General features: G+C 42.7%; 1 protein-coding gene across 2 annotated transcripts in view; it reads left to right on the forward strand.

Moving 5' to 3' along the window:
* Positions 1-10,925, forward strand: part of CAPZB (capping actin protein of muscle Z-line subunit beta) — a 61,630-nt gene extending 50,705 nt beyond the window's left edge. Inside the window, exons 7-10 of one of the 2 annotated variants that reach the window (XM_074924924.1) lie at positions 5,439-5,504; positions 6,721-6,797; positions 8,086-8,198; positions 10,102-10,925. In XM_074924924.1, coding sequence (XP_074781025.1) covers positions 5,439-5,504; positions 6,721-6,797; positions 8,086-8,188 — 246 coding nt within the window. In that variant the 3' untranslated portion in view covers positions 8,189-8,198; positions 10,102-10,925. The remainder of the gene's footprint in view (positions 1-5,438; positions 5,505-6,720; positions 6,798-8,085; positions 8,199-10,101) is intronic. The other variant, XM_074924925.1, reaches the window with a different exon arrangement.
* Positions 10,926-11,507: the final 582 nt, after the last annotated feature.

The raw sequence follows: 11,507 nt of genomic DNA on the forward strand, positions 1-11,507 counted from the left end.
TGAACTTGGATCTAAAAGTAAGAGTCTAGAAATAGCTGTTCTCTGCTGTCATTTCCTATTGGTGAAATATTGTTGCCCTGCATCAGACACAAACATAGGTTTTTCTGTTGCCTTTGTCAAGACTATTTGGAAAAACTTGTCTTTCCATTTCTTGCATATCCCCAGACTCTCGTCTGGGCTGCCACTTGTCTACAAGGCTCCCGCTTAGGCTATTTCTAAATGTTGCACCGAATTTCTAAGAATTTTTTTTCTCTCTCTCCAAGACACTGTGTATTTGAGTATTCTTACATTTGGCTTGAGGCCGTGTGATGTTTGTTATGTTCTGGATAGATATTACTTAGAGGTCATGTCCCTAGCCTATGTCTACTTTAATGTCATATACAGAGAACTGACATATCTCCTTGATTCACTGAACTACTTTTTTTCAGTGGTTTTCCCAGAGCAGTTTTTCACGGAGTTGTCTCTGTTTATCAGGAATAAGTAACTATACAAGCCTTTTACTTTTGTAAGTGGACAGAATAAGGAAAGTGAGGGAGAGACATGGTAGGCAGAGGACTCGGCCTGTTTTGGGAAGTTGAAAACCTCCTTTGTGTTTAATTTACTTTACCTGGTGGTTTTCAAAATGAGAACTTCAGGCTTTTGCTTCATCAGTTCAGTTATAGAAGTTTCTTTTAAAGAGCCGGAGTTAGACTAATTGAAATAAAATGTCATGTGATGGGTTTTGAACGGAGTTTTGGGTTTTGGTTTTGTTTAAAATGTAGGATGTCAGATTCTGTCCTGATCCAATAGAGAAATGTGTTTTATATTCACACACAAGTATAAACCACAAACCCATATGTATTTTAATATATATTTCTTTACACGTGTATATACATAATAGATATGCACGTGTAAACTTTTATCATGAGAGGATGAGAAAAATTCTTAGCTAGCTCCATGCATGTAGGATTCATAGATCATAATTTTGACCTGAAAACTGGGGGAGAATTAAGGCTTAAGTGACATCTTCCCATTGGACACTTGGTTGAAGCATCCTTTGGTATGGAAGATCACTTGTCTTTTTGCCTAGTGAAGGTTTGGTTCTAATCTTTAGCAATATATGTTGTTATACATAAATGCTGACACACTGTACGTAGCCATCTCTGTTTTGACTCCAGAGGACGTACAGAAGAACTTTTTGGTGGAACTGAAAGGAGAAAGCTGATTTTCTTTTTTTTTTTTCTTTTTTTTTTTTTTTTCCCTTGCTATCACCCTCCCCCAAGAGGCATGCAATGTCAGATAGAGAACTTCTGTATTTCCAGTTGCCCAAACAAGGGTGCTTTTCCAGACAGTCTGTTCTGGAGACGAGCCTTGATGCAACTCAGGAGCTCAGAGTCAAAGAACCACAGGCCAGGCTGGAGAAAGTGCCTCCCAGCTCACGTCTGACAGTGGCAGGCTTCAGTCAGTGCAGGGACTGAGGCTGGACTTTGGAGAGGGAAGGAGTGACCGACACAGTATGTGCAGTCTGCCTTCATGAGGGGCTGCAGACTGGAGTGCTGTACATCTGAGAGGAAAGGAGAGGCCATGCTACCTTCAATTTACAACAAAGGGAGCAATGCTTGCAGGGAAATGAAAAATGCCAGCAGCTTTTCAATTACCTTGCACGTTCTCCAGTGACTGCAGGTAACTCCCACCCCCGTCCTGATTCAAGCCAGATGCTTGGCAGATGATTTTCTCTGACAGACCTTAGGGTCCCGTCCCCTTTGTGTACATTGGAATTACTTGTGTCATTTGCCACGGCACTGTATTGCTTTGGCTGAATTTTGAGTTTTCATTAGGCAGCACTTTTATTTAAGGTAAGAGCAGCTGTATGATCCTGTTTCATTTTATGCAAAGTAGATGTGGCCTTCCCGTTTTCTGGCAAATAGTCAAAACTGCACTTTGTTGGACAGATTTCTGGAGCCCCTTTCTTAAAAGCAAGACTAACAGGTGCCTTTTTGGGATAATGTTGCACACAAAGAATCCGTGTGTGTTTCCTAAGCCAAGATGGACATTGTGAGGAAGTGCAAGTTTGCTGGGAAAGAATTTGGCTCAAAACTTATAGTTTATTTACATACGGAGGTGTGGGAAGGGGAGGATATAAAGTTGTAGGGGAAGCAAAGCCTGGGATTTCAAATTAAAGCAGCACAGATGTGCGTTGATTTTTCATACTTGAATTGCTCGGTAGCGAAGGTGGAACGTTTTGCAGAGCTGGATGAAGGCTGGTCTGTTACAAACTCAGCTCTCCCTGCGTTCAGGAAGATGTGCCCTGTGATATATTACTGCTCAATAAAACACCAGCAGAGACGTTCTGCTATTTATCATAATAGGTAAATCCTTCGAGGCTTGTGCTCTGCAATTAGGAGAGTCATATATTTTCATCAAGTTGAGCTTTCATGTAAAGGCCTATCCCACCGACTTCCAGATGTTGTAGCATTAAGTGGGGCGTTGGGGAGTGTTTTTCTACCAGAGGGTTCTTCAAGTTGTAGCTGTTACGATCCTTAAGCTTCCCCTCAGCAGTTGTCCAGTTTCCTGGAGGCGCTGTCTCTTTAATTGCTAATTGAGTAGTATTTTGGGGTGCAGAGGATAGCGGAGATGTACTGAACTGTAATTGTCTGGGAAATTATTTCTGCTTCACACAAACATATGGATTTTACAGCGGTTCAGTTATGTAAGAGCTGGTTTAGAAAAAGAAGAATTGAGCACGTGTATGGACTAGTGGCATAGAGAGCTGATGTAGCATCCCCAGATTTGCTCGTGGTTTGAATATACAGTTTGGTGAAGGATGTGGGATACTTTTGGTTACACTGCTTAGAGTAAATATACATGAAGGCCTTGAAAGGATGAGGTAAGTTCTCAGCTGATTTCTGTAAAGCTTCAAGCTCCACAAAGCTCACAACCTTCGTTTGTCTAGTTACAGTTTAAAGCAAGCATTGGAGAGAGAGAGGCCAAATTTTGCCTCACTGATATCCAAATAATTCCATGTATTTTCCACCTGGAGACTGAAGTCTGCCCACTGCCTGTGGCTTGGGAGCCTTTGGCTCGCGTTGGTCTGTTTGTGTTTCATTAAAGAGATTTTCATATTGCTCTGTGGCCAGAGCAGCTGTGGATGTTGTCGTCAGTTCTTCAGAGCAAAATGGTGGATGAGTTTCCTTCTTATCTTTCTAGTATTTTTAGACGCTTTCATGATGAACCAAAGTGTTTATCCAACTTAAATTTATCTCTTCTTATTAACTCTTCTTCCAAATAACGTTTACAGAAAGCCCAAACAGCTGCTATATTCCATGCAGGAAACATCCGAAGTGACCAGCCAGCCATCAAGAGCTTAATATACCCAGAAGAATGAGTTTCCCTCTGAGTCAGACTTGCAGCAGATGGCTGGGGAAATGAGGCAAGGAAGCCAGGCAGCGTATCTCTTGAAGAGGAGAGGAGCGACTGAGCCATGTAGATTGGATTTGGCTCATTCTGGAGCGTTAGGTTTTTGGCTGAGTTCAACAGCAGATGGGGAGTGACAGTGGGAAGATGAGCTGCTTGTTAACATCAACTTACAGAATGGAATTTCCCCTCAAAGTAAATTAACCCCTTTATTTAAGCAGCTATAGGCTTTCTGCATAGGTCCGTGTAGTAACAGCCACCGGAAGGAACCTTTAAAAATCCCAACAACTCTGCTGTTTGTATAACATGGCTGCTTACTGACTGAACTCCATTAAAACAGCCTCTCGTAACATCTGGGCTTCTATAGCATATAAAAATGTTTTCCTTCTGGCAGCAGTTTTTATGGAGATGTAATAATACACATTTTGGGGAAAAAAAAAAAAAAATATCTATTTTCAGATTCTGCTTCTTACCAATGAGCTTGGCCTGACCAGGTGTGGAGGAGACACAGTAGGGAGCCTGTGGAAGTAAATGACCCACTGCCAACTCCCCGGCTCCCCCAGATTTGGTCAATTTGCTGATAGTTCCCAAACCCACTGTAACATGTATATGTGTGTTTGCATAGTTCAGATTTATATTCTCCCTCTACTGCAACTGGATCCGTTCTCCAGGCAGCATGTCTCCATTACATGTAAACAATCTGACTGCAATCTAAAGGAAAAATTAAACGTCCTTGTTCTCTTTCTCCCCCTCTTCTAGGTTATCTTTTGCCTTCAGGCTTCCAACTAAATTACATGCTTCCCCAAGCCTGTTAGAGACTTGGCTTATTAGAAGAAACCTGTAGCTGGCCCAGATTTTTAAACTCTACCCTGAGGGAGGGATATGAACAGATGGATAAGAGAATTCAGTGAGATTAGTAAAAGCCTTTGAAGACTGTTCTTCCCACTACATTCTTCTCCCAGTTTTGTTTTCATGCCATCTCAGCACATCTTGTATCAGTTGAGGTTCCTGGGCCTGATGTTCATTGTTCAACAGCTTGTCTGTGTCTAGCCAGAATTTTCCTCTCAAGAACTGGGGAAGATGGTCTTTTCCCCAGCATAGATCATGGATGGTCAGCCGTGACCTCTGGATGGACATTATAGAAGGCAAGTCAGATGAAATAAAGCAAGTATTGCTGTAGTACCAGCTTCCAGTTTTTGATCTCAGTGATGAAGAATCTTGCCTAGTTCAGGTCTCCGGTTGAGATACTATGCTGAGAACATGGTGGCATTATACATTTAAGCCGATACAACTCTGAATTTATCCTGCAAAAAGCGGTCTGCTGCTTTCCCCCCATACTTACTGCTTTGTGCTTCCCTCCCCCTAATAGCCAAATGTTGGTTCAGCCTTTTGGTCTAAAAATAAAGAGCCACCACAGACTGCCAGATTTCTCTTTCCGTATTGTTGCAGTAGTTTAAATCGTCACCAGTCTTGCAGGTAGTTGTGGTTTTTGTATTCTCTGCACCTTCCTTCTCTACTGGAAGGTAAGTAATGCCTAAGATGTCTTTTGCCAGGAGATCCTGAAAATGGAGACTGTGTTCCACGTGTGGTCGGAAGTAGCGTTTGAGATGAAGATTAAAAGAAGCAGCTGTTTTTGCAGGGATAGTTCACAGCTGTTAAACTGACAGCACCATCCTTGTGTGCATCTCATCAACAACAACCTTGTTTTCATATCCACATGCTGTGCTTCGTGTTATGGTACATGTTCACTATCTCCTGCAGCCCCTTAGTAGGTAGGGAATGACAATTTTGTAGTGCCTGTCTACACCAGGGGTTTATTTTGATTCATGGTTTTTATTACACTGTGTTTCTGTTATCAACATGTGAGCCTTTGTCAAGTTCTGGGAACTTCTCCGTATGTTACTAGTCCGTTTGCACATTGAAAGAGTGGTTACTCCAGGATTTTGAGACCCACTTCTTCCACCCCTTCTTTCGATAAGGAAAGCTGTTGTGCATCTACCACCAGATTTCTGTGTGACCCATGGACCTGTATCTTTTCTTTCTAGATGGAGAAAGATGAGACTGTGAGCGACTCCTCTCCACACATAGCCAATATCGGACGCTTGGTAGAGGTAAGTGCTGTGAAGCCACCACAGCTTGAGCCTGCTGCAGGTTCTCTTGCTATGTTTGGTCCCAAGTCTAAGAGATCTGCTGTACGCTTGCTTTTGCCTTTACAAACAAGTTTCCCATTCATATTGTACCGAGTCTAATTGTGCTCATGTTGTTGCTTAGTGTTTGATGCCTCAGTACTCCTCCTATATCAAGTCTTCTAACAGTTTGCAGACACAAAACCTCCAGTCTGCGTTTTGTCTTCTCATTACAGTAATAACCTTCCTGTAAAATAAGTGGTCCTTTCCTCAGAATGAAATATTTCCCACCCCCCTGCTTCTGGGCTGAATTTTTTAAAGTCGGGTTGTGTAATAGAGAACTGTCCTTCTAACTGGAAGTTCAGTGTATATCAAGTGTTTATTAAATCTTCTAGAATTGGTTTTAATATTTGACTTTCTGGCAGCTGTCAGTCGTGTAGCTCAGCATGGTGAGTGGAGAATGTGCCTGTGTTAGCTGCTCAGAAGGGTGCTACACCAGTCTGCTCTTCCTGTGCACTGTTCTTGATTTCCTTGATCTTCAGCACCACTTTGGCAAGAGAGGAGGAAATTCTCAACTAACATAGACTATAATGCTTTTTTTAAAAGAACTGGGAAATGAAAGGAAGGCAGCTACTTCTTTTTTGGTCCCTTTTCTAAGTTTTTGGCTTGAGTGAAAGCGACCTAAAGAAAAAATGCTGCGTATTTACAAGCTCTTTCTCAAAACTGTTTGCCATGAATGAACGAGTTGCCAGCTCAAAAATTCAGGGCGAACCCATAAGCACAAAACTATTGACCTGTTGGTTATTCTAAGTGACTGACTTGCCACTTACAGTCCATTCAGTGCCAGGACATTAGAGTGAGGCTGGGGTGAAATGTGTTTTCCTTTTCTGAAGCCAAATGCAGGAAAAACTGATAGCTGGATAGAAACTGCCCTCTTGTGGTCCAGAACGACGTTGTCTGTAAAGCCTAGAGAGATTAATAGGGAGGAGAGGACAGGAATAAAGCTAAGCCTTTATTTCTTTGATAAGAACTGGGAGATAGGGTCATACTGCCTTCTGTGAGAATTTAAACAGTAGGAATAACGGTGGGTTGAACTGTGCTCTGTTCAAGATGAACGCTTCCAGCGCACAGAAGAGTGCATGTGCACTGTTCTGAAAACAGCTGACATGACTGAAGATCTGGTTTCTTACTTTTTTTCTAGGACATGGAAAACAAAATCAGAAGTACACTGAATGAGATTTATTTTGGAAAAACAAAGGACATCGTTAATGGGCTGAGGTAAGGGGCTCTGCAGCTGCCTGTTGGACCCCCTTTGCTTCCCTCCGTTCCCCTGCAGTGCCTGTGGTACCGTCCCCAGCCCAGCATTGATCTGCTTTTGTTTGCTGGAACTCCCCTTGCCTACACAAAGTCTTTTCATGTCCCTAATCGTTCACCTCACTGTGCTTGGAAAACATTATTTGTTGTGTGGTGTTTAGGGAACGCTTCTGCCTTGTAACTGTAGAAATTTGAAGCAATGTTTTAATCCTTTCTTCCCTTGCCAGGAAGAAAATAGTCCAGTTAGCAGCACTTACATTTCAGAATTATTTTTAATTAGGAGTTTTATTCTTCAGAGTGCTGAAAATTGTACTTAAATTCTGACTTCACTTTCTACTGTTATTAAAAACAGTCAGCTGGTTCCAGAATTAAATCATGACATTAGTGGTTTGCAGTATTTAGACTTTGTTTTAAATTCTGTTTTTTCTCTCAACACCGCTGGTCAAAATACAGTGTACTAGAACAGATTAAATGGCTAAACCCCCTGTGCCTTTCTGTAGGGGAACTGTACATTACTTTTCAACCCCTGCTCATTTCTGGTCAGGAATTTTACATAGAAATCCCAAGCTGGTAGTTCTGATGCTTGTAGAAGAAAGTACAGAACTGTGATGCCAAATCATTTTGCTTTAAACTGCAGCTAGACCTCCTAGCACACAGTGATAATGTAGAATAAACAAATGTTGCAAATAAGTAAGCTGCTGTTCTCTTGCATACTGAAATGTGAAAGAAGATAGAATAATGGTGCTAATTAAATATTTGTTCTGCCTTCTTAGCAGCATGGGCAGAGGGAGTTGGCAGTATCTGAGAAAGCAGCTGTTCTGGGTTTTTTTTTTTTTTTTTGCAAACCCCAGCTTTCATAACAGGCCTCTATTTTCATTTGTGGTGTGCAGGGGTTTAGCCAGGAAGCATTTATTAACATTAAAAGGAACTATGTAATACAGTCTTTTTCCTTGTGAACATTGCCTTAAGCTTTTGTAATTGAATCTGTTTCCTGTGTCTCTCCATTGCTCAGTTTGAGTCATGGTACTTTGTGCATCGGTGAGATGAACTGCTCAGAACTGGTAACACACAGAGCATCTGGCTTTGGCGTTTCCTCTGGCCTTTTTCCTGTCTTTCCTAACCTGTGTATTTACACTTATTCTTCCTGAGTGTGCTCCCGGTGGTTTCCAGAATGACCAGCTCTGTGTTACTGAGTTCTTCTGACTCTTCTTTTCCCTGTTTACTTCCCTCGTTTCTAAACTGCTCTCTGTAGATCTATTGATGCTATCCCCGACAACCAAAAGTATAAGCAGTTGCAGAGGGAGCTTTCTCAAGTGTTGACCCAGCGCCAGATCTACATCCAGCCTGATAACTAAACCAATCCAGGTACCCCCTGCCTGTGAGGTGTGACAACCAGCACTAAACCAGGACTCACCCAGCCAAGACCTCTGCATGATAACTGAGACCAGAACTAACCCCTAACTCCCGCAGACTGATAAACGACATTTGATCCGTGTTTCACCCAAGGGTTATTTCTTAATACGGCCAACTAAATGCTGTCATTTTTATTTTAAATGTTACTCCACCCTTTCCCCTCCATTTGAAATATCACGCTCTGAAATGGGGCAGGATTTACCACTTTGCATTCTAGCTTGGGAGCAAGAAAGGAGCACGTGGTCACGTACCCAGAGTGATGTTAGCTTGGACTGATTGGATCCAGGAGCTGTGGGACTCCGTTCCTTGTGCACCATCAGTTTTCTACAGCTGTGGTGCACCACTTCAGAGAAGAAACTCCCTGTAATCTTAGTGTCCTCCCTGCAGAAAGGAATGAAATCTTGGAAGTCTTGCAGTTTTGAAAAAAAAATGACTGGTACTTCCTGTGACTTCTGAGTAAATGCGAGCTCACCCCACACGCACATCCCCTATTTGCCCGGTGTGTCTTGAATTTCCTTGGAGCTTGAAATCCAGTCCTGCTCAAGCTCTACTGAAACCTTTCTAGCCTCTGTGCTCTGCACAGCCTCTGAAGGGGTTTGTTCATACGCTCTCGTTTGCTCTGGAGCTCCGAATGTCTAGGATGCACGGCAGTGACTAACCCTGAGCCAGTTTAACCTTCCACTCCAGTTCATAATGAGTTACAGATGGTGTCTTAAACATGTTAAGCTGACGAAGGGGAAAAAAGCACTATTTGTTGATAATGGCCAAGAACCACCTCTTTAGCCTGTGACAAATGCAAATATAAAATGTATATATTTTTATTAAAGCAGCGGAAGTCTCCAGAGACAAGAGAATGGAAATACTGTTATAAAAATGTTAGGAAAATAACTGACACAAAGAGCAGCCTTGTTTACAGGAGACAGCATCCAGGCAAAATAAGGTAGCTTGGAGTCCTGAAAAGGGTGTGAAATATGATTTATGTGGGGAGGAATCCTACCAAACTGGATCCTAACTACTTCTCTGTGGTAGCAATTCCTGAAAAGTCTAGTATTGTTCTATCCATGATCATACTTGAGAGGGCTTTTTTTTTTTTTTTTTTTTAAAGTGGAAATTTCTTATTTTACTGTTGAAAATGGAGGTTCCTCCACAACCATCTTAGGGGCAGGGAGCCAAGATGATTTCTGAAAGAGGCAGCTTTTCTTCTGTAACCAAACTTTGAGCAAAAGTGAACCCCTGCAATAATCTTGCTGTGACAGTGTCTCTGTTCTTCTTCGGCTGCTTTGATTCACGAATTACTCTAGGTAAGGTACAAACTGGAAAAGCAAATTCGAGAGCAGAAACTGGCCACTTTTCCCCCTGGTGAACACGCTGGAGGGAAGTTTTGACGTGGCTGCTCGACCCTGGGTGAACAGTCTGCAAAAAGGTTCAGGAGCTCCCCCGGCCCGGCCCTGTTGATGTTTGTGGGTAGAGGCTGGATTTTCTGTGCCTTCCCCTCACGGTCCTGTGGAGAGCGAGAGCGCTAACACCCTTCGCTGGTGCTACACTGGGGTTTTTCCAATCTGTAATGTAAAAAAATTGGGAATCTCCCTCCAGCAACTGGAGGCTGAGTGGAGCTTCTGGGGAAGCGTGTCTTTTGGTGCCAGCCTTGCTAGAGTGAATTTTGCTTTGATATACTCACTGAAGTGTTCACTTTGCCTTCTGCTTTCTGGATTAAAACAGGCAAGCTGAGTTTTGTGTCCTCTAAGCCTGGGTTGAGGTGCTTCTCCTTCCTCTTGACTCACATGCCAGGAGAACTGTTAAAAACACCTTCTCTCCAACGCATCACCTCTGACTTGCGTTTCCTTCTTCCCCGCAGGTCTGTGCAGACTTTTGCAGACAAATCAAAACAAGAAGCTCTTAAAAACGACCTGGTGGAGGCTTTGAAGAGAAAGCAGCAAAGTTAAAATACTCTTCATGCTAACAAGACATGCCATGCACTCGTTAGATTCCTTTCTTAGAAAACTCATCCCCCCCTTGCCCTTTTCTGTTACGTCACGTCACGATTTGCATTCAATACTATCCATGCAATGCCATCTTCTCCCCATGAATAAAGCTGTACAAACTTTTTCAGTCTCTGAGGCCTACTTTGCACCACATTTTACTATTGAGACCTTAGGCTATGTTTCTGTAGAAGTCCATGTATTTTTTTTTTCCCTGCCCCCTCTTCCACCCTCCCCCATTTATATGCATAAACACAAATCATTGTTTGTCTTTTCCTCCCCACCCCCTCCTGCCTTTTGTTACATTGGTGTAAAAAATGTAAAACAAAAATTTATTAAATACTGTGGTGTGTGAAAGAGGAAGAACTGGAAAAAAAATAATCTATTCCACGTATGTTTGGGGGCTGGGCACAGGGGATGGCTGGTGGGAGGGAGGGAAGAGAGGGTGTTTCCTCAGTGTTGTACTATACTGACTAAACCAGATTTGCAAGGAGACATTGATTAGGAGACCTGCTGAAAGTTCTGCTCTTCTATAGCCTGGTTCCAAGGCGCTTTTCTGTCAATTTTTATGGAATGCAAAAGGGGTTTTTTTGTTTTGATTTTGTTTTTTGTAAAGCTTAAATTGAATCTACATCTGATACTTGAGCCTCCATACTAAAAAAAAAAAAAAAAAAAAGAAAAAAAGACTAAAAAAATAAAATAAAAAAAAATAATCCCAGGAAGCAGTGTGTGTGCAGTTGGTGTCGTCCTTATTTCTCTTTCCTTCTTTGCAGTGTTACTGGGGGTTTCCTCTGTAGCAACCCCAGCAGTCGGGCTGGCTGCAGGTGGGCGGCCGTGTGCTTGGAAACAAAGACAGACACTGAGTTCAGCCCTAAGCCAAAGGGCTGCTGGACTATATGGTCACAGAAAGCTTTTTTTAAAATTCTTTTTTCTTGCATCCAGGTTAGCTGACAGGGCTTTGAAAGAGAGTGTGATGTATGGCTGCGTTACTTGTGGGCCTGCTATGTGTCCGAGGTGCTGGCACTGGGACGTTGGCATCCTGCTGCTGGGAGGGATGCTCCAGGCAGCCAGCAAAGATGAACGAGATTTATTTAGAGGAGTCGTCCAGCTTTACCAGGAGTGTTAAAAATTAGTCTGGGGAGAAACCTGTGTGTTGAAACACTGCGGTGGGCAGAGGGGAGGCGTTTCGGCTCCCTTGGCAGTTTGAGGTGGCTGGTTCCAACCGTCGATGTTCACCCAAAAGCTGCTGCTTTGCTCAATCCCTGTGTGACTTGTGAACCTC

This window comes from Athene noctua, chromosome 22 (assembly GCF_965140245.1).
Source record: "Athene noctua chromosome 22, bAthNoc1.hap1.1, whole genome shotgun sequence".
Classification (NCBI taxonomy): Eukaryota; Metazoa; Chordata; class Aves; order Strigiformes; family Strigidae; genus Athene; species Athene noctua.